This window comes from Apteryx mantelli, chromosome 17, assembly GCF_036417845.1.
Source record: "Apteryx mantelli isolate bAptMan1 chromosome 17, bAptMan1.hap1, whole genome shotgun sequence".
NCBI classification, from domain to species: Eukaryota; Metazoa; Chordata; class Aves; order Apterygiformes; family Apterygidae; genus Apteryx; species Apteryx mantelli.
Genome location: NC_089994.1, coordinates 12458824 through 12482119, shown reverse-complemented (window position 1 = coordinate 12482119; position 23296 = coordinate 12458824). Strand labels below are relative to the sequence as shown.

The 23296-nt window shown below is 36.3% G+C and overlaps 1 protein-coding gene across 13 annotated transcripts in view; it reads left to right on the top strand.

Moving 5' to 3' along the window:
- Nucleotides 1-23296, top strand: part of EP400 (E1A binding protein p400) — a 50904-nt gene that overhangs the window by 12432 nt on the left and 15176 nt on the right. For 6 of the 13 annotated variants that reach the window (XM_067307263.1, XM_067307262.1, XM_067307260.1 and 3 more), the window contains 28 exons: nt 180-365; nt 1777-1917; nt 2022-2100; nt 2381-2433; nt 3908-3965; nt 4605-4694; nt 6026-6133; nt 6872-7065; nt 7259-7436; nt 8123-8259; nt 8634-8803; nt 9303-9477; nt 9839-9975; nt 10608-10794; nt 11722-11888; nt 12990-13144; nt 13670-13906; nt 14977-15141; nt 16104-16271; nt 18335-18438; nt 19228-19526; nt 20264-20466; nt 20554-20723; nt 20919-21115; nt 21367-21478; nt 22165-22308; nt 22629-22787; nt 23061-23144. In XM_067307263.1, the coding sequence (XP_067163364.1) occupies nt 180-365; nt 1777-1917; nt 2022-2100; nt 2381-2433; nt 3908-3965; nt 4605-4694; nt 6026-6133; nt 6872-7065; nt 7259-7436; nt 8123-8259; nt 8634-8803; nt 9303-9477; nt 9839-9975; nt 10608-10794; nt 11722-11888; nt 12990-13144; nt 13670-13906; nt 14977-15141; nt 16104-16271; nt 18335-18438; nt 19228-19526; nt 20264-20466; nt 20554-20723; nt 20919-21115; nt 21367-21478; nt 22165-22308; nt 22629-22787; nt 23061-23144 (4257 nt within the window). Of the gene's footprint in view, nt 1-179; nt 366-1776; nt 1918-2021; nt 2101-2380; nt 2434-3907; nt 3966-4604; nt 4695-6025; nt 6134-6871; nt 7066-7258; nt 7437-8122; nt 8260-8633; nt 8804-9302; nt 9478-9838; nt 9976-10607; nt 10795-11721; nt 11889-12989; nt 13145-13669; nt 13907-14976; nt 15142-16103; nt 16276-18334; nt 18439-19227; nt 19527-20263; nt 20467-20553; nt 20724-20918; nt 21116-21366; nt 21479-22164; nt 22309-22628; nt 22788-23060; nt 23145-23296 lie in introns of all 13 variants that reach the window. The other 7 variants (XM_067307269.1, XM_067307257.1, XM_067307258.1 and 4 more) reach the window with 4 other exon arrangements.

Genomic DNA, 23296 nt, shown 5'->3' with positions numbered 1-23296 from the left:
GTAATTCCTACATTGATAGAATATTCAGACTTGATTTGTATAATGCATGTGTCATGTTGTTACACTTTTTTTGCTCTCAATTATATTGATGAAGTTGGAGCAAATATTGTTTCTATATTTGGCTACTATTGCAGGTGCATCACGTAGCTTCTTTGTAATGGTATGTACTTTTTTTAAAGGAAAATCAAATCCATCAGCGAATAGCAGAACTGAGGAAGGAAGGTTTATGGTCCCTGAGGCGACTTCCTAAACTCCAAGAGGCCCCAAGACCCAAATCTCACTGGGATTATTTGCTGGAAGAAATGCAGTGGATGGCAACTGATTTTGCTCAAGAGAGGAAGTGGAAGATGGCAACTGCTAAGAAGGTACTTGAAAAACACATCATTTTGAATCAAAACAATTAATCTTGGTGTCATTCAACTTTGTACCAAAACTGTTTAAACAGTTTTTTCTATGCAAAAAAGTGATGAGAGTATAAAGCACTGATTTTTAACTTAATGGAGAAGCCTTTTTTAGCTTTGGATAATCTAGCATTTGGCACTGAATTGATAATTGTGTTGATTTCAGATGCAAATAATAGTTTGGGGTTTTGTGGATTTTGTTCCTCTTGAAATAAAATAACTTATTTAGGGGTCTCAGTATGTATGTTAACTCATATTTAAAAACGATGGCCATCATGGCTGTCTCACGTATCACTTACTCCCCTCAATGAAAAGTAAATATAGAATTTCATAAATCATTTCCATTGGGTGTGATTCTCTGTGTAGTTCTTCTGTTTGTCTCAGAAGAAGATGAAGGAGAAACCAGAGAGTTCTAGGGGCAGCAGTGGAAGCAAGGTATAGAACTGTTTCTGTAGGGGAAGAGAGCAGCAGAGTGGGCATAATTAACTTAGTGATGGAATGAAAATTGGGTTGGTTTGAGATGAAATATGTAAAATCTGTTTACATATATTAAACAAGGGTTTGCTATGGATTCCGGCAATCTTTCACTTTCTTTTGAAACATTTGTTGACCAACTTTGGGAAGTGAAGAGAACTGAAGATCGTTAGTTTAATTTGCCATTTTGTTTTCTGTTGTATATCCCAAAGCGCTGCAAATTCAGACTCTTTTCCTTAGAAGCATAATATTAAAATAGATGTATTATTTTGTGAATGCAGATCTGCATTTTGAAAATAATTTGAATCTGGATTTGAAGTACTTTATTTGTGACAAATGGTGGGTTTTTAAGAATAGGAGAAATAGGCGCAGGGCAAATATGGAATGATCCTTCCCCTGGCAGTATCCTTCAAACTTCTGGAAGTCAACATTTTAGGGATCTCCTGAGCTACCAGTTGCAATTGAATCAGTTTTTAACAGTCACTGATGGACCTGTCTTTCATTCATGTATGTGCTCTCTTTTTGAACTCATTTTACCTTTGGTCTCTGACATATCGAGATGTGATTTCTAAGCTTAATATGTATTGTCTGAAAAAGGTTTTCTTTTATATGGTTGCTGCTAATTTCAGTAGATTTTCTCTAATTCTTGTATTGAGAGAGAACAGTGAATTAAGAGTTCCCTGCTGGATTGCTTAGTTATATTTCCTGTACTTTCTTTTTCCCTTTGTTTTTCCTGTCTGTTGTTTTACTGACATGGTAGGAATTAGACACACTGGAGGTAAGTGCTAGATGTATTAAAACTTTGGTCAACAGCTAACTACTGCTACCTAATATAATCTTAAGAAACATGATGTTCTATATATTGAGGTAACCTAATTCAGCCTTTCTGATGGCATTTTAGATGGTAAGAACTGTGGCTCGTTATCATGAAGAAAAGAAACTTAATGAAGAGCGAGCTAAAAAGGAAGAACAAAATAAACTAAGGCGAATTGCTGCATCAATTGCTAGAGAAATAGAATACTTCTGGTCTAACATCGAACAGGTAAAATGCTGGCTCTTTAATATTTGTGTAAGTCACTGCTTTTTTATCTTCAGTATTTTATTTATAAAATGTAAATGCTTTATTAAACTTGATTTACATTTTAGGTTGTTGAAATAAAACTGCAAATTGAATTTCAAGAGAAAAGGAAAAAAGCTTTGAATTTAAAGAAAATTTCAAAGAAAGGTAATTGTATTTCATTTCATAAGAAATCCAGTATAAATTCCTGTGCCTTTGTTCTGTATAATTTCACTACATTGGGGTTTCATCTTATTGGCAATAGAACTGATAGATGCTAATAACAGATTCTGAACAGATGTGAGCTATGAGTTGTGATTTTTTTTGTTTTTCTGTTAGATTTTGTTAATGGTTCTTGTGTTTTCTGTTGGATGCAATCAAAAGTTAACTTAAGAAATATAAAATTGCTAAGTAACTAATGCATACATCAAGTATAATAATTTTCCAGGTAAGGATGCAAAACCTACAGAAGACCTTTTATTGGAAAGAGAAAGTGAAATGGTAAGTCTTTGTTTCTTAAAAACATCGGATTAATTTAAATTAATATGTTCCTTAAATACACAGCGATGATAAGCAGATTTTGATGCAGTTAATGACAACTGAACTTATAGTCATTAGCACAAATATCATTATTTTTGGTTATGAACCATAATCTTTAACAGTGAATTGGGGAAGTGTGTTGTGGTTGACACGTGCCTTTTAAAGGAAGAGTTCATAATTATTCAGTGATTTTGAATCAGTCATTCTAAGGTTGTAAGACCACAAACTTCATAAATTAATTGCCAGACTTTGTTTCAGGCAGGAATTTATTCTACTGTAGCCAAGGATAAACTTTGTGAAGCATGAAAGCTCATTTTCAGCTGTTCTGCAGCCTATGTCATGGTTTACCTTCTGTGGTACGTAGGTATATGTTGCAGAATGAATCAAACTGAATGAAACTTAAATATCCTTTGCCTTAGATGAAGTGTGCGCTAGGACTTCTTGGCTACATTTGTGCGATTGGAAGAAAACAAGCCAGGGACTGTTCTGTGGCCCTGAGCCATTTGCCATTGCACAGCTGATGTCCACTTGCTGAAATGCTCGCCTCTCACGAAGCAGAATGCCTGCATCTGAATTGCCTGTTAGGAACGAGCTTTAGCATGTGTTATCAGCCAAACTGTGGCCTAGTACTGTCTGTGAGAGTGTTAATTTGTACTGGCCAAACCATGCTACAGTTGAGAGTGAACAATTGTAGGCCAGTGCACAAGCCTATGCCATATCACTTTTTTATTGACTAGTGAAGACTTGGTCCTTGATTCCAGTTTGGATAAAAGTTCTGTACCTCAGTAGTACTTTTAAAGGAAAGTTTGTGTTATTATTCTGTGCCACACTGGAGCGGACTAATTTGGGCTACAGACACTTGAAGTGGCTGATTGCAAACCACCTTCAATACAGAAGCAGAGGATCCACATCTGTATAACTGAACCAAGCTAAAATGTCTTGCTGAGAGTCATTAATGCAGCTCTAGTTCTTCTGAACCTGAGATGATCAGGCTGAGCAGCACTGCGCTTTTTCACATGGTATTGCTAGTTCAGGTTGACAGCAGCTGGTAGGTCATTAGGTAAAGCAGAACAGATATGCTCCAATTCCAAAATGAATTTGCATAGTTTTGATCTTGCTGAAGTCACACATGTTTTACCTAGGCTTGACACCGTTCAGATTGCACAGTCAAAAATCTTATTCTTTGTCTTTCATACTAAAGATGAGAGTTTAAAAACAAAAGGGGGGGGAAAGATTATTGGTTTAAACATAGATATTGTAAATGTAGTCCAAGATACCTTTTTTTGTTTTATTTCCATGACTGGGAAAATGCTGATAGACATTAAGTGTCTGTTAGCTGCTGTCATTGCAAGGCACCTGTTGCTTTCTTTAAAAAAACAAAAAATCCCTAGCTTTGTGTTCTATGATTTTAAACATTTCAAATATTTAATGCTAGGGTACGTCATCATCTGGAAGGAAAAGAAAGGCAAGCACATCTTTGACTGATGAGGAAGGTAAATCACTTTTCAAAATAGTGTGTCCATAGTGCGGTATGTGAGTTATGTAATAAAATCCTGAAACCATTGATTTTCAGTTCTTTACTGCATGTACCAAATACTTTTTGCAAACCTAATATCAACCCTCATCCACTTTTTTGAGAGATTGGATAGTAGACTAAGGAAAATGAAATTTTCACTGGAAACAAACTCCCATCATTGTTGGTAGATTTTGATTCTTTCTCTCCTCATTCCTTTGTTTCTCAAACCTTACTAATAATCTTAAATGTTTTTCTGACACTTTCAGACTGGATAATCCATCTGCTTTAGTGACTTTCTTGTGATGACTTGTATGTCATATTTCTGACTAAAAAAAAATTCTCAGTTTATAGCTCCAAAATAATCTATCTCTGGGGACCATTGTCAACTAACCCTTAACACTTCAAGACTGCCTTTGTCCTGAGGCATGAGTGCTTTCACTTGTCTTTAAGACCTAGGTAGAGCTTCTCTCAGATTTTCTTGTTTTCCATGTATCTCATGCTGTTTGAATCCTACTAACTTTCATAATGTCCTATGCTGGTATGGTTTGGGGGGTTACAAACTTTCTGAATTATTGTGTAATTTGAATGCCACAGTTAGCATTTGTTTTGATTTTAGTTGAAGATGAAGAAGAAACAATTGAAGAACAAGAAGCTAAAGAGGGAAATATAAACCATCAAACTGAATTGTCTAACCTAGCCAAAGAAGGTAGGCATGCAGCTTGCTGCTTCTTTGTGGGCTCTGAAATAACATGTGAAAACACATAGCAATTATTGTATTTGTGAATGGGGTTATCAGATGAAAAGCTGAATGCATTCAGATGTTCAGTCACATAATCTGTATTTTTCTTTTTTCTGTACAGGAAGTTGTAACAGTTAGTTTATGGGATGATGATGGATATCTGTACTTTGTAAAGCAGTTCATATACTTAACTAGTTGTCAAGCAATGTGGCTTGAGAAAAAGTATTTCTCCATGCATCGTACTTTAAAACCTCACACCAGAAGACTCCCAACCTAAGTTCTATGTGCCCACGATAAACATTTAAAAACAAAAGTGTATCAGATTGACCAAGTGGTGGTACTTGTCTGTCAGCGTAATGAGTTTCATCAGAACTCTGATTGTGAGCAGTGCTGCTTCTTCCCAGTTAGGGATGTGTAAGGAAACATGAAAATTGTATCAACTGTTTTGAGTATCTCAGGGTTTTGTGGTACACCTGATAAGTTTGAAAGGGCCCTGAAGTGCTGATCTTGGAGGTATAAATACTTGAAAGGAAAGGGGCTTTTAGGGACAACAGTGCTCTGGCTAGCAGTCCTCTTCCATTAGCAACATAGCAACAACTGCTATGCAGAGCTTGATGTATGCAAAGTATCCTGTAGGGATTGTTTCAGTTATCATGGTAAAAACCTTGCTGATTTTTAGTGGCAGGGTTCCCATTAAGCTAGGCCTGCTCGGCAATCAGTATTCAGTTTCCAAATCCGATTGTTTGGTCTGTTTGGCAGCTTAGTGGCTGCAGCCAACTGGACAGTTGGAAGCATTATAACTCTTGGCTAGTCAGCCAAGTTCCTAATGAGGGTGTTTCCTGATTGATTGGTCAACAACAGCTTGTACATTTCTGCCTCAACAGACTAAGCAAGCGATCGTGGAGATTCTGTGGTAGGTTTGAGGTACTACTCCGATTAGAGACTTTGAAGTCTTTGATTGTCATTCAGCCACTCAGTTGGATTTGATGCCCCAACCTTTCCAACCACTACCTTACTGTGGGTTTATATAGTGAGTTTATAATACAGTAGAAAGCAAGCTGGATGAGCAGACTACTCAGTCATGCTGCAAGTCTCAGTGTAATGCAAGTGTTCTCCATAATCCAGATCTTTAAATAAATATTGTCATCCTCCAACTAATAATTACCTCTTCAATTAACTTCTGCATAGAGGACTAGTGTGTTATGTAATAGTCATGGATGTCATGAGGTTAAAAACATTGGTATTGATGGTAACAAGGTTTTGATATTTTTAAACTTATTTGCTTTAATGATTTCTAGCTGAATTGCCTTTGGATGATTTACTAAAGATGTACGAAGGTGCCTTTGCAGAAAATTTTCACTGGCCCCAGCCTAAGCCTGACAGTGAAGAGGATAGCAGTGAAGAAGGTAAGTTATTTTTTGTTTAGAAGAAGGTGCTGACATATAGGGTGAAATAAATTGACTGATGTTAGAGCCTCTTTTACAAAGACAGTTTGTACTAGAGGAAAAAAAACACTGAGCAAATCACATTTTAAATTATTCTAACTTTTAAGTGCAGAACAGTGTTCTGTACAAGAACAAATGGAAAGTATGGTGGCTTTCTGGCTAAGTATTTGGAATGAGTGTTAGAAAAATTAGATTTATTCCTGATATTGCTAAATATTTTTGGACAATCATCTGTGAAGAATTTCTTCCTTTTCTTTCATTTCTCAATGTGTGAAAAGAGAATAATATTTGCCTGTCTTAAAGTCATGATGTGTGAGAGAGTCTCAGGAACGGTACTGAGCCATAGAAGAGCCTCTCTACACTGAATAAAGTGGCATACTTCATTGCTAGCTAATATTACACAGTTGCCATCTGTTCTATACTAACATGATGAAAGAATTGTAGATTTGAGGGTAGATTTTAGGAAATATGAGAGGACCTCCCTAGAAGTTGTAAAAAACTAATGATCCTGTTAGCCTGGCTAGTGTTGAATATCCAGAATGTGTTCCTGTGTTTAAGCTATTTTCATTTCATATTTTTAAAAGTTAGCTACCTCCTTTTAGATCCCTATCTGAATTCTAGCCATCTCAATTCCTTTGTGTAACTAGTTTGTAACCTTATGTTTATTTAAAATACCAGTGTAATTTTTCTCTCTCATAGAAATGGAAGACCATATCTCTGACAGGGAGAGTCCTCAGAAGGAAGTTGTCCTCATAGACTCACTTCTCAGCATTGACCAGTACAAGGGTATAGACAGATCCAGTCCCCCAAAGAAACATATGCGAGACATATCAGAAGTTGCTGCTGCAGCAGAAATGCTGTTACCTAAAGGCAGCTCAAGGATAACAACAGCGGTAAAACTCCTTGTTTCCTGCTACTCTGTGTGTTTATTTCTACATAAAGAATGCCTTCCTGTGATTTGGCAGATTTTAAGAACAAATTAACAATAAATATTTTTCTAGTTACTGAACTGTAAAATGGGTACACTTTATGACACAGTCCTTGAGTTTAAATCAGAAAAAAAGTATCAATTCATTCTCGTTACAGGTAAAATATAATACTCCATCCCTTTTGTATGGGCCTCTCAGAGAATATCAAAAGATTGGGCTTGACTGGTTAGCAAAGCTCTACAAGAAGAATCTCAATGGCATTCTGGCAGATGAGGCTGGGCTTGGCAAAACGGTGCAAGTGATCGCCTTTTTTGCACACTTAGCTTGTAATGAAGGTAACTTAATTTACCTCTCACAATTTTAGACAGGTGCTGGGCCAGCGTTATCTTTGTGAATCGTAGCCTTGGGTCAGTTTTTTCTGTTGATTTTTGTCAGACTTTAGTTAGCATACACAATACGATTATGTTAGAAAAACCTTCTTATATTAAATGTGACATAAGGGTGCCTTCCTGCTAAGTATACTGTTTGATCAATCTTCTGTTACCTTCTAGGTGACAAAGTCCTTCAGAAGCCCCAGTTCACTAGTATAAAAAATATAAAAAATCTTCCCCAATTGTTTAATGACCAGATGGCCCCAGGTGGTTAAATTCAAGGATTGAATATAAGCAGCTGGACATCTGTGCCTTGTATGTCATCTCAAGTATCATTGGTACAGTTGTAGCCAGATTGCTTTGACAATATAAGTAAAGCAAAGCTTGTTGTGGAGGTGTGGAATATCTTTTATTCAACCAGTTGGTGTAATTGGGGGAAAATTAGTTATTAGGTACACAAGTTGTACTTTGGGTCTGTAAAATGACAGAATAGATTAGTCATTAAAATAGTTCTATTTGTGTTGTTACTGGGTCTCACTTTTAACAATGAATTTAGTACACTGCACTTAAAAAATCAGGAGAGAAGACAAGTCTCATGAATTATCATGAGTCTCTTTCTATTGCTAACTGCTGTGTTTTACCTTCTGTAGGTAACTGGGGTCCTCATCTTGTTGTTGTACGGAGCTGTAACATATTGAAGTGGGAGCTGGAACTGAAACGCTGGTGCCCAGGGTTGAAAATTCTTCTCTACTTTGGTAGCCAAAGAGAACTTAGGGCAAAGAGACAGGTACTGTATTTTGTAACTTTTACACTGCTGTATTTTGCATTTTGGATGGTGAGAATCTTCCCTTAAGCTGCATTTATCTTTGTGTTCCTTATATCCTGCTATAAGAAGTTTTTAATACTGTAGGTTGCTTTGCAGAGATTCACATCTGTCAGTTTCCGGATTTCTGGTGTTTTTGGAACTCTCTTGGTCTTGAGCAATACATACAATACTTAGCTTGCTTTCTGAACTGACTGTAATTCAGAGACCAAGACTGTCTTTTAAAGTGCTTTGGATCATAATATTTTTCTGTTCCTAATTAATAATTAGCAGGTTGTAAGATACTTGAGAGTTCTGCATTAGCTTTTCTATCTAACTCTTTCTTTCTTTTTCTGTAGGAATGGATGGAACCCAACAGCTTTAATGTGTGTATCACTTCCTACAAACAGCTGTTCAAAGGCCACCCAGCATTTATGAAAATGCGCTGGAAATACTTAATAGTAGATGAAATGCAACAAATAAAGAACATGACGGAGAAACACTGGGAGGCACTTTTCAGTCTCCGAAGGTATGGAGTAGAGCATTTTGCTATTGGAAGTGGGGGTTTTTTTGTTTGTTTGTTTTTTTCTTCGTGTCCTATCAGTTTTCCTGTTCAAGAGAACTGTATGAAAACTCACATTTGGGTTGCCCAAATTCCTGTGCTATTTACCAATGCTCACTAACTAGAGCTACCTTCAGTTGAAAGTCAGGATTCGGAGGCATGCTCAGCATTTCATGCTTGCAACTAACATACCACTAGAACTCTTCTTCGCTGATACTCTGTGCTTCCAAAAAGATCCCCTTATATGTTGTGATACTTTGCAATGAAGAAGCTAGCTTGATAGCATATTAAAAATTAAAAAGATACCTATTCTAGATTTAATTTTTTTAACACTACTTCTTATTTCTTCTGTGTATCTGACAGTCCTAAAACTACAGTAAATGTAGTGTTTGAATATTCGTCTCCTTTTCATAATGATGCTATCTAGGTGCTATATTGGTTAAAAATCTTCTTTTATTATTCACAGTCAGCATCGTTTGCTTCTGATAGACACTCCTTTGCATAACACATTGATGGAGCTGTGGACCATGGTACATTTTCTGATTCCAGGAATTTCCAGACCTTATCTAGATTTTCCAGTAAGAGCAGCTAATGAGGAAAACCAGGATTATTGCCATAAACTGGTCATCAGGTTACACAGAGTATGTTGTTATTTTTTCTCATCTTCCCTACTACAGTGGTTAAACATGACTGATTTATTAAAATAAAAAGTGGTTTAACTCAAAATTATTGGGCTTCCTTACTGCTTTGGTCAGTTTGGACAGAAGAGTATAGATAGAGATTTCTTTTAAAAATAATACATGGCTTAGATTTTGAAGCATGGCATGCAGAAATTAAAGAACAAATAACACTTACACAATGGTGTGCGTAGCAATGTAATTACATATCGTATATGAGGTTTATCATATTAAATGCATTTAGATGTGAGTGGGTTTAGCTTCCTCTTGTAAAACTGCATCTTTGAAGTGAGAGGTTTTTTTTCTCAATTATGAAATGTTTTAGATGATTCAGCCATTTATTTTGCGAAGATCAAAGAGAGATGTTGAAAAGCAGCTAACAAAGAAATATGAACATGTGCTAAAGTGTCGTCTTTCCAGTCGACAAAAAGCTATGTATGAAGATGTCATATTGCAACCAGGGTAAGGAATTAAAACAATAGATGAAAAGCGCCCTCATTTTTGGTGCTTAAGCAAGATGATAAACGATTGTCGTGATTGGGAGCGTTTTAATGTTTTTCTGAATTTTTCCATCATGACTAGTGAATAGAATATGATTACATTGTAAACTAAAATTACAAGCTAGTGTTGTTATGAGCCTAATGGCAAACATATACATTTAACTCTAGAACCTTTAAATCAAGTTATAATGGTCAATTTTGTCATTATTTTGTTATAGGATTTGTAAAGGTGTTCTTTATTACATAAAACCTAAAGTGTCGTCCCCCTCCTTTACCTGTGGTATCAAGTGGTTTGTGATAGGTGGAGGGATGAAACAGAAACAAAAAAATGTGTGTGGAGGATAGGAAGCTGGTTAGGTTGTATCGGACTTTAGGATAGCACTGGTCCCTAAGTTTTGTGTTTCCAAATTTGTATTTACTACAGTGCTACTTAAGATACTCTGGAAAGACCTATATAAAACCTAAGCATGTATGAAGATTTTTGCATAACACACTGCACTTCAGATTCTCACCTTGCCAATTTAAGGGCATCTCTTTATGGTTTTATAAAAGCTGTGCTTAAATTGATGTATTTCTGTACAAATTATTTGATAGAACCCAAGAAGCCCTCAAAAGTGGGCACTTTGTCAGTGTCCTGCATGTCCTGATGCAGCTGCAAAGGATTTGTAATCACCCTGATCTGATAAATCCTCGGCTTTCAAGTACCTCTTTTGTATCAGAAACACTGGAATATAGAACGGCGTCTCTGGTACTGAATGCCCTAGAAAAGGATATTTGGAAGGTGAGTAAAAAGTAAACTATTTTTTCTTAATGCCCTTGTAGAATTTCAGTATTTAATATTATTTTATGATACATCATCAGTCTATCTGAAGTTTATAAATAGAAAGAATGCAATATTCCGCAGCCATACATACCAAGTGCATACTTTCTGAATCTCTTTTTCTTGATAGTAATTTGAGGTTTTCAAGTGGTTTGTAGTCAGTAATTTTTCATGAACTATGTGGTCAAGGAGAAACTAGCTTTGCTTTGCCTCATACTCATGTCTGAAGGATTTTTCCTACACCAAAACCACTCTGGGTAGCACAGAGCATATTTACCAGGCTCTGTAATTTTTGTTCTGCTTTTGGTAGCTAATGAGAGCAGGACCTTTTAGTACACTTTAGTTAATTAATTAGTACACTTCTGTTAATTCATTTGAAGTACTGCTATTTGTACTATCGTTAATGTTCCCCCTCTTTGGGGTAAACAAAAAGAAATAATTTCATTAAAGAGAAGGATGAATGACAGAGCAGATGAGCCAAAATTTTTGGCTGTTCTTATTTTCCATCTTTAGTATTTTTCTACTCTCAAATGTGTATGGATGCTTTTTAGTTTGGCATTCAAGTTCCATAGACAACAAATGCATTCTAAGAGTTCAACCTGGTTCTTTGGAAATTATGGTATATGAAGAATTGTAAAATGGTGAGTTGCATTGAGTTCTGTAAGACTGACTAGTGATTTCAATTCTGTTTCTATCTATTCTGATGCTTAAAATGGGTCTACCAGCCTAAGATGTGTTTCCAAAACTTCTAGACAGTTTTTGCTAGTAGTTAATAGTTTCTTTTTAAACTTACAGCATTTATTTCAAATTCAGCATAGAAAATGGAGAGTACTTAATTGTATGTATCATCACATAAAATAATAAATCGTATTTTACAATGCTCGTTAGGAATCAGACCTGTCTCTTTTTGATCTGATTGGAGTGGAAAACAGAATGACTCATTATGAAGCACAAACATTGCCAAAACAAAAGGTTACTAGAAAACTTATTGAAGAGATCTACAGCTCCCCTCCACCACCACCCAGGCCCAACCCAGTGAAGCTCAAACCAAGCAGGTATGTACAACTGCCCTCCATTTAGCTAGAATTAAAGAAGGAAAATGTACTACTTCTGATTTGTCTACAGACTTCTATCTGTATCTCTCTATATCTCACACAAAACCTCAGACTTTTGCTTTTATTTTATTATTCAGTTGTATTCTTGTTTATCTTAAAACTATGGATTCTATTTTAATATTTTTTGAGGCATATCATTTGAAGTTTGTTTGTGGATTTCCCAAAGCTTGACCAGTAGATGAATTTTATTCTTAGAGTCCTTGTGTGAGGCAAGAAAATGTTTTGCAGTATTGGAAATGATTCTTCAAAACTGTTAGCTGTGCTTGCACTGTTATAAGAGACATATAAAGTCTTGTAACAGTAGATTTTTAAGAGTGTTTCTCTCTTATGGAACCAGTGATCTTGAAGTAATGTGGAGCTGTTTTTCTGATGAAAAATAGCTGTCTGATGACCTGCAGGGATGTTGACATTTCTCTGGAAATGGTATGAGGGCCCCATTCTTTTTCTAGATTTCTGGATAGACCATTTAAGCCATTTGCAGTAATTTTAATTCTTCCTGTATTTAACTGGATGCATTGCAGTAAGTGTTTTCTTTCTGGAGCTTAGCAAACTGATTTTGTGGCATTTTCATATGTTAAGTTTTCCGAAGTGAGTCTTGCCAACTTTATCAGCCATCTGTCAGCAAGAGATTAGCATCTGGTATGATCAGCTGGAAGTTCTTTCGAGGTCTTAAAAGAGCCTGGTTTTGGTCGTTGGTTTCTTGGATATAGGCTTTACAAGGGTGTTGCAATTTTTTTTTTTTTTAGTATTGTTACTGCTCTTGAAGTTTGGTGAGTGAAGCCAACTGTATTTTCCTGATATAGCTGTTCTTAAAAGATTCAGTGAAGCTGTAGGCTTGATTACTTTATGAAGATATAAGTGTGATAGCCTGAGATGTATTCTATTAAAAAAACATTGACAGATTTTTGATTGATGGACTAGAATTGATAGACTATAAACTTCACCAGGGAGAAGTTTATACTTTCCACTTGCTGACAGAGTTTAATTTTAAAAGCCAAATTGTGATCTTTGTATAGGCTTTGACCTTCTTATTCTTTTCAGGTTGTTTCAACCAGTTCAGTATGGTCAGAAACCTGAGGGCCGGACGGTAGTTTTTCCAAGCACTCAAGTACAACGCACAGTGACCACAGCAACAGTAACTCAGCAGGGACAAGTACGAGGAAGATCACCCATAGCTACAGTTTCTTCCAATCAAGGTAAGAGAGTTAATGCTATGTTGATTACATAAACCTCTAAATACACTGATACAAGTTAGTCTGTTAATAGAACTCTCTTTTTCCCCTCTAGCCTAATGGTCTAGAATACTAATGGCTTAAAAATACCAACAAACTAATTGCCAGTACATTTCCCCACTAGTTTGTACAGTTTGATCTGCCAGTATAATGCAAAACTAAGCTTTGTGTAACCTAACTAATAATGTATGGAATAAATATGGGACAGTTGGTATTTAAACCCAGATCATGTGTAATGTTCTGTCAAACATGGGAATTTACAGTGCTTTTGTGTATGTATTTAGCCTTTAAACGATACTTACCAAATATATAATGTTGTAAAAATAGGATGGAGTAATAGGTATGGATAAAAATCCCAGTCTGTAAGGAAAAGCCATTCCTGTAGCCATTTTAATATCCTCTCGGAAGGTTTCTCTTTAATGCAGGTTGTTTAAAACAGTGGAGTTAAAACCTCTAACAGCTTGCACAAACAAACCTTATTGATTGCAGCGGCAGCAGCACAGTTTCAGACAACTCAGGCCTCCACCAGTGCTCCAAGACACCCGCCAGCAGCGACCTTCACCACAGCAACTAGCACTGCCAATCCTGCGAAGCAGCGGGGTCAGACCACCGCGCAGGCCTCCCAGCTGGGCCAGCCCCAGCCCCAGCCCCCCTCGCACACCATCCAACAGAGTGTGCTGCCTCAGAGGCTGGTACTCACCTCTCAGGCCCAGGCACGGTTGCCTAGTAAGTGGCCTCCCCTTTCAAGGTTTCTCCCACCTTTTTACTACAATGAGGTTAAGTTACTAGGCACCCTAAAATGTGTACAGAATCGTTGTTTTTTTTTCACTCTTCTGATTAGCCTTGTTCACTACGTTGCTTATGACCAAGGAAAATCGAAAATTGGATAAGAAACAATAGAATTGCTGTGGACATACATTAGTGGTGTCAACTTAATCTCCTATTTCTGCATGTTTCTTCTGCTGGCGAGACTTCCTTCCGACCAAATGTTTTAGCTCTATCCTAATTATTCCTTTCATATTAAACACTAATCCATCTGCTAAAGGCCTCTCGCAGAGAGGAAAGTCGCTACTGTTAGGCAGAGAAAAGCAATGAGGCTTTGCTTTAAGGTTGTATGTGCACTGCCTATTAGCATGTATATAGAATACTGAGCACTGATGTATTAATTTTATCTCTGGGGTAATGCACTGCCTTTACAAAAGCTAAATTTTCATGTCAATATTTCCTCAATATCATAATAGTTAGTGCTAAATGCCTCTAACCTTTCTGCATTTAAATCACAAAAAGCTTGATCCTTGTCCCTTTAAAGCTTTTTGGTTTGTCTAAGTGCAGATCGCTTAATATAAATCATGCTTCATCAGCAAATTTTAATCTTCAGACTATTTTAAATGTGTATTTATATTGCTGTATGTGTGAATATTTTTGTCTCTTCCTTAAACTTTTCTTGATGCTCTTGAAAAGGCAGTGAAAATCACTTTAGTGTCTTTATTTGTTCTGTTACAAAGTGTCACATGAGTTTTCAGGTAGCTCTTAACCTTTTCTGCTAATGAAAGTGAAGTTATAACTTCTAAAGTGTTGATGTTCTTAGCTTTTAAACAATCAGCTTTTTTCCAGTTTGTCCAACAAATATAGAAAACAATACCTGCTTAACTTTTATATGACACTTTTGATGCACTAAGTATAATTATGCATGGAAGGCGCTTCAGCACCAGTTTACTAACCAAACCTTAGATTTGTGAATATTGAACAACACCCCCCCCCTTTGTGTTTTTAATGCTTGTTTCCCTCCTTAACAGGTGGTGAGGTAGTAAAAATAGCCCAGCTGGCTTCTATAGCAGGAGCACAAGGCAGAATCGCTCAGCCAGAGACTCCTGTAACACTGCAGTTTCAAGGGAACAAGTTTACTTTGTCACATAGTCAACTTCGCCAGCTCACTGCAGGGCAGCCCCTGCAGTTACAAGGTATTTAATTCAAACCAGGGAGTTTTCCAGTGCTTAGAATGCTCAGTTTTTGGTAACTTAACTTTGAGGAGATTTTTTTCCCCCACTGCTTGTACTGTTCTGCTCTGTTTTCTGTGTGAGACGGGTATAAGGAGGTAGTTCTCACTTGAAAAATAGATGCATGTCAAATGCATGAACGATATAGTTATTTTATTTTTGTATATTGTATTTCAGTATTTTATTACTGAATATGCACCCACATGTATGCCACGCAGTTAAAATAAACTGAGGTGTTATTTTAGATAAACTATTTGATGAGCAGAGATAGACAAAACTGAGGACATTCTTAGTTTGTTCTGAAACGTTAAAGATAATGCTGTAAGATCAGTGTACCTCTGTATTTTGATCCAGATATTACCATCACCTGAATGTTCCACCTACAATATTTTTTGCTCTCAAATTACTCCTCTTGGTGTTACGTGTGTTGCCAAATTCAAAAGAACCTGGAAAACTTGATTCTCTGTGGAAGAAGCAGCTTCAGTTTTGGCCAACAAAGTAAATGGGGGGAATGTTAAGTGAGGATTTTTTTAGTTGATTGGATTTTGTTCAAATTCCATGTAAAATACCTAGATTTAGAATGATATCCTGATAAGGTGAAACTCCTCTGTAACTACGAAGACTTAGGTGTTTTCCTTCTATCAGAGATTAGGAAACTTTAAATCAGATTGGTATAATGGACTCATCTAAGAAAATTTAACATAGTTTGGAGAAGTAATGACCTATTGGTAATACTTTGTAGAGAGAACAGCTGCCTAGGTTCCTTGTCGCCTTTTGCCTTGTATGAGTGGTAATCTGTGTTTAGTTGCTTTGGATCAGATATACAATAAGCTTGATTGTTCCAGTAGTGTCTTTTGCTAGAGAACGCTATTGATTCTTTTCCACTCTATTCAGTCTAATTTCTTTTTTTAACTCCTCCATTGCAGGAAGTGTTCTTCAAATTGTTTCAGCACCAGGTCAGCAATATTTGAGACCTCAGGGTCCAGTTGTCATGCAGACAGTCTCCCAGGCTGGAACTGTTCAGAATGCTCTGAATGCTTTAGGAAACCAGCATCAAGCAGGTGTGCCAACTTCCACATCAGTGACACAGCAAGGTAGGTTTTCTAGCCTGAAGAAATGTCTCTAAATACATGTTTAACTACTAAAATCACATTGATGTATATTCCAAATTGTTACAGATAGCAATTCTGAAGGCTGAGTTCACAAGCAGGTATACTATGAGAGAAATCTCATTCCTTCTGACTAGTGATTTGCGAGTAATCTGTACTGGAGTTTTGGATAAATTTTTAGCCCAAACCTGGGAGAACTTGAAGCCTTATTAATTATTCAGAATTTCTCTTTACTAGTTCTGTCTTAGGTCAGATTTTTATGGGAAGAAGTGAGTTTGAAATATTTTGTTACTTCTTTCAAAGAAAGATCTAGGTGATTATTTTTTATACTGACAAGGAATGTCCAGCAATTTTTTCTGTTTTTCCATATTGATTTTGCTATTATCTAATTTTCTTTGCTTCTCTATCTAGTCAAGTTACTGTTTTCCCTTTCCCTCTGTAAATAGTGCTTGAGCTGGTTGGTGCCTTGCTGCAAATGTGTTCAGTTCCTTGCTTAAAAACACAACCAAGATGCTGATCAAAAAACAATAGAGATATTGCTATCTAGGATGCATTTATAGCAAAACAGCAGATTGCTAAATGATGACAAATGCAATGCCAGGATTTTGTTCGCTGGAAACAGCCATCTGCTGCAATTGTCTCTGGATACCAACCAGTCCCTCAAAACAGCCTGTTACTGCTTCTTTTTGATGTATTAAATGTGCCCTTGAAGTTCATATTTGACTTTCTGAAGAGTAAACATCACATCATAAGAAGGGAGAGAAAACTTCAACAGTCTCCCAGCTGTGGGATGGTAAATAATTTCTGTCATAGTTTGGAAGATCTGTGGCTCAATGCTTCATCCTCCAGTAACATTACAGGTACTCCTAATATGGCTACAATTTACAACAAAAATTGATAATTCAGGATGTAAGACTTCTACAAAAACAAACCCACGCATCTTATTACTTTTACAATGGTAAAAAGAGTGCTTCATTAAAAAGTAATAGTAGCAAAAATGCTGTTTTCAAGTGTAAAATGAAAAAAAAAATTGCCATTCATCTTTGAAGGAAGATGTAAAGCGTATTGAAAATACTTCCTGAATTTTGCTTAAATGCCAAATAAATTCCATTTCTATGGGTGATTGGAAACCATAATTGCTGAGCTCACATGTAGCTATGTAGTAAAATCAGATTTATGCCGGATACTGATATTAGCTTGTTTGTCTGTAATAAAAATTTGGAAAGGCAAAGCTCTAACCTCTGCTTGCTTCTCGGAGTCTGTTATTCTTAATATAAAATTTAGTGCCTGCTAGTTAACTTGAATGCAATTCTTTGTCAGTATATTGATTCACTACTAAATACAGTTTCACGCTGAGTAGTAGAAGGTTGTGCTGCTTTTCTATAACAAATAACCAGTGCTGATGAGCAATGCGTCTGGCTGAGATAGAAACCTCTATATTTTATCAGGAAAGTAACCGCTACACAGTGTCTGTTGTCAGCCACTACATGAAGGGTGTTACTGCAGTTTAGAATAGTTTACTTGTGTGTAATGTTCTCATAATATTCTTATTCAGTTAGCTGTCGGGGAAAACATTTGCTAGCAATTAATTTACAAAAATGCTCCTTTGAGATTCTGTCATATTATATAGTTTCTTGATTTTTTTTTTTTTAGGTGTACTGAATCAGTATTTTCCCTGAAAGATCTTATTAATATGATTTAATTAAGAAAAGTTAGAACAACCTATTTCTGGTTTAGCGTATTATTTTTAAATGTTAGTATCTATTGTATTATACATGCCATTCTGACTAAATTGTGGATGCAACAGATCTTTGTGAAAAGAAAAGTAAAATTCCATTGTTTTTATGTTTTGATCTTTCTTGGATCTTTGTGAAAGTTGGTGTTAGTATCTGTCAGATGCTTGACATATAGATAAGTACAAATTTGCAATACCTAAAGGCCGTTTAGACTGAGAGCTTGTCTGCACTGATGACTTAGTGTAGCTATGAAATGTCTACTTATTAAAAACAATAATGAAAACTATCTTCAAAAAAATATATAAACACTAGGTTTATCCTCAGTTTGTATTCCAGGTAGAACTGCAGTTACTAATTTGTCAGCTGGTGACATGGGAGCAGCATTAAAACCGGTCTCTACACATGGACAATCACAGGTACTTCACTTACTTTTCCTGGGTAAACACAACTTTTCAGGGTTGATACTATGTCCATATGATAGTTGGAAGCTATAGCTCACAAAGTTGGAATTAATTAGTAGCTTTGATGATTATAGTATAGGTAGAACTAAATTTTGTCAAGTGTTTCAGGTTGACAAGTCTGATGCGTTTTCATTTATAATCCATACTGAATTTAAATTTTGGTTTATAAACTCCACAGCAGCCAACAGACTGCTTGTGCTGTGATGGGAGACAGAATTTTATAACTGGGCTATATCATAATTATGTAGTAATGCATGAATAAGGGAATCATCAAATTTTCCATATGTTTCTAACACAAAGGCAATTGGGGAAATGTTATAGATTTCTAATCTTAATGACTTTTTTAAAAAAGTTACTTGATAAGCCCATAAATGTTGGGAAACATCAAATATATATTAAATTGTACAAGAAACTGCACCTTATCAATATTAATGCATTATTTGAAATGCCCCAAATATAAATGATGAATTTTGTTTTTGCAAAACTATGAAAATGTACTTTATTAAAACTGATAAGATGTTAAATTTAAATGAAATTGACCTTTTATTTAATATGCATTGGATTTAAATGTAATCCTCAAATTTTATACAAAATTTATCTTGTGTTTGGATCCAAATAGTCGTTATGATCTAGCATGGATGGTGGTGATATAAAACACACGTGACTCTCATCCTGATAGCTTCATTCTAAAGAAATTCAAACTCCTAAGTGTTATAAGCAGCAAATATTTTTTTTTTGGCAAAGGAAACATATGAAGAAAAGAACCGGCTTCTGAAGGAGCGTCTGGACAGAATATTTTCTGGCAATGAACGCCGTTGTTCGAAAGCCCCGGTGTATGGCAGAGACTTGTTGAGTGTTTGTTCTTTGACTGGTGAAAGGAAGCTCCCTCAGCTGTGTTCCTGTGAAGATAACAGTTGGAGGTGGGCTGGCTTTGTGAACTGTTGCCTTTCTTCAAGTGCCTCCAGAGGCCCAAGTGATCCGTTGCAAGAACTGATCCTGACTTTGGTTCAGCAACAAGAATCTTTAAAGGATGTTGTTAACAGGTAATGTGTGACTGCCTCATAGGCCTTTACCACATTTAGTTACTTCCTAAATAGCTCTTTTCAAAACAGCTCAAAACCAAACAAGCCAATGAACAGGAACAAGGCTTTAGATTGATTTATTTAACAATAAATGATGTGTAATATGAACATTAAAATAAAGATTTTTTTTAATTTTAAGGTATTTGTGATAGCAATATTCAGTGCCTTATTTCTAATTCAGGTCCAAATTCAGCTGATCATGCTTCAGCTTGCATGCCCAGGCTTTGAATTTACTTTTGACTAGGTACCTCTGAAGGCTTGGATCCAGCCAGCAAGAATTAAGGAACAGAGACTTAGGCAGAAGCTAGTGTAGCTAAAGCTGGCATTTAATGGATTGTGTGCAGAGCAAATCACTGCAGTACCTTGGGAACATACAATGCAAGTAGAAGAACTTTTTTTGAATAGTTTTTAGTAAGTCTGGTATGATTGTTGTTTTTGTGTTTGAGCTCCATCACTGAATACAGTGGTCACAATGCAAACAGCTTAACAGAAGCTATCATCAAAGCTGGTAGGAAAAAAAGAGAGAGAAAACACCAATGCTTTGAAGATATTCAGCAACCTGTAACGTTAACAAAGGGTATCTAGGGTGTTTAGACAGCAGAGTGAAGTTACCATGTTGACATGCTGAAGATTATTGCCACAGAGATCATTTTGTATGTTGTTTCCTAACCTGGTGTTTGCTTTTATGCTTTTCACAGGGCTCTCTTTGTATTGCCAGCTGCAGTTGCTGCTCCCCCGTGTTTGTATGTAGCAAATCCTCCCCCTTCGTACAGTCACAGGTTGAAAGTCCTTAAGCACAATCTTAAGCAGAAGGCAGCTCCACACTTGCATCAGTTGCAACAGATTACAACTCCACACTTGTTACAGTTCCCTGACCTCCGGCTGGTGCAGTATGACTCAGGTAAAGGAGGACATTTGGTGGTAATATTTTGGTCATTTGCTGTCCCGCAGCAGGTAACCATTATTGTTTTTCTTGTTTAAAATACAGGAAAATTAGAAGCTCTTGCTATCTTGCTTCAAAAGTTGAAATCTGAAGGGCGCCGTGTGCTGATTTTGTCACAGATGATTTTGATGTTGGACATACTGGAGTTGTTCCTGAATTTCCATTTCCTCACGTTTGTGAGGATTGACGAATATGCTAACCATGAACAACGGCAGGTAAGTTTGCACTAACAGTTGTCCACATACAGCAGTAAGTGCTCTCTACACTATAGCATGGGTAAGGAAATATGCCTTGTTTCTTACTCATTTTGAAACACTGATTTTTTTATTTGTCTTCTTTTTATTAGGCTATGATGAATTTATTTTGGTGTATGGTTTTATTTACTGCCTGCTTTTATTGCCTTTGTGTAGGAGCTGATGAAAAGTTTCAACAGAGACAAGCGCATTTTCTGTGCCATCCTTTCCTCTCACAGTCGTTCCACTGGAGTCAACCTTGTTGAGGCAGACACTGTTGTGTTCTATGACAACGATCTAAACCCAGTGATGGATGCAAAGGCTCAGGAGTGGTGTGACAGAATTGGGAGATGTAAAGACATCCATATATACAGGTAACGCTTGTAGATCAATGACTTTTCCTTAACGTACTTTAATGTAAGGTTAGTTCTTTAAAATGGAGGTGGTAGTATGTGGCGGTTTTTTCTGCCTGTACTAGAATTAAAAAAAAAAAACCCTAACAAACCCCCAAACCCACAAACCACCACATTTACAAATTCAATATTATTCTCTGAGGGCAATTTCTCTTTTGGTTTCTGAAAGCTATTTTGAAAATGGCTTATCAGGTTTTCTAATTTTTTTTTAGGCTTGTCAGTGGTAATTCTGTAGAAGAGAAGCTTTTGAAAAATAGCACAAAGGATTTGATCAGAGAAGTAGCTGCTCAGGGAAATGACTATTCAATGGCCTTTTTAACACAGGTAAGTTAATACTCAAAATATGTTCAAACACCTGTGTTGGAGTGTTTGATAAGAGTTTACTAGAAATGTGTTTGGACTAGGATTTGATAGATAAGCATGTTAGATTTCATGATTGCTTTAATTTAGGTGTTAGATAGTATTTGAGAAAATGTGGCGCTATCTGCTAATGCTCTGTTGCTTGCACAGTGATGCATAGGCATCACCCTTGTGACTTAATGTATTCTGACTTCTGTCTGGCTACAGAATTCTGCAGAGCTTGCAAGCATAAAAGTTTCAACAACTTTAAAAATGTGAGATACAAAATTTGGTGACCTAGGCTCTCCATTGCTGGTCTAAAGGTGCAGATGACTGTGACTGCACTGATGAAGCTAGTCCATCCTCTTCTGCCACTGCTGGTATGGCAGTGCCAGAGAGTAAAGCATGTATATCTGACTTCATTGTAAATTATCTGTTAGCACTTTATTCTATATTCTATTCTATATAGTCCTACAAGAGAAAATTACAGAACAGACAATGGACAATTTTCCAGATATAATAGATAGAGGTTTATTTTTTCTTTAATCAGTATATAGTTTGTAAGTTCACATGAACCTAAGTTAATTCAAGTAAAATAAATAAATAAACCCAAAAAACAGAATTGTCCTGAAAACTGAACATACTTCTCTTTTCTTCTTCTAATTACCAAGCAAACAATTCAGGAGTTGTTTGAGGTTCATTCTCCCATGGAGGATTCTGGATTTAGAGTGAAAGCAGAAGAATTTGTAGTACTTCCTCAAGAGCCATCTCCAGCAGAAAACATTTCACCTAAAGTTGCAAGACCATTCATAGAGGTAATTAATTAACACATATGTTAGTGAGGAGGGGAGAAGATACAGCAGTGTGACGTTTTCATTAAACAGCTGCCTTATCTTTTTTATTTGGGTAAATTTTATCAATGTTTTCTGTTAGTTTGATGGGTTTTTTTTCATTTTTCTTACCAAAAAATTACAAAAGCACACTGTTGAATAGTATACTTTCTTGGGGACTGTTTCTCCTGCCTCAGCAGAGATTTATTGCAGACATTTGTGTTGGACTTTAGTGAACTTCTCTTTGGGTTTCTTTCCACATTTTTTGAAGCTTTCATTATTTTTAAAATACGTGTTTTTGAAAGGCCCTCAACAGTATTGAACAAGAGGATGAAGAGTCAAATGATCAGGTACAAGAAATAGGACCCGAGTCAAGCATTGAACCTTTAATCTCAGAGCTCTGCGAGACAAAATACATTGAAGAGCCCTCACAGTTGCAGGAATTAGTTGCTGTTGTGGATCAGGTACCATGCCTTTCCGTGAATATTTGGCTAAAAAGTAATGTTTAGTTCAAATATCTCAATTTCTTTGCAGTCTTGCCTTAAAGAAGCTTTATTTTCTATGGATTTGATACTGCCCTCAATAAAATGATGGGAAATCTCCTACTGACTTAAGTTGTTAAGCCAGTAGAAAGGAAGATTAGTTTCAAGGAGAGCTTTAAAGCACTCTCCTTCAGTTAATCTTTCTTTCTTTTTTTCTGCAATACTAACTTGTTTTTCCTTAATGTGTTCTCTCAGCTTACTCCAATTGAGAAGTATGCTTTGAATTATTTAGAGCTCTTCCACGTTTCTGTTGATGAGAATGAGCCAAGGTTGAATGAGGTAAAACAACAAATCTCTCTATTCCATGTTGTTCTATCACAGTACGTACTAGCAGAGTTATATTTTCAATGTGAAGTGGAAGTTCCTCCAAAGACATTGGGTTTGTTGTAGGCACTTCTGGGTGTACTTACCTTGCTTAGTATACTTATGGA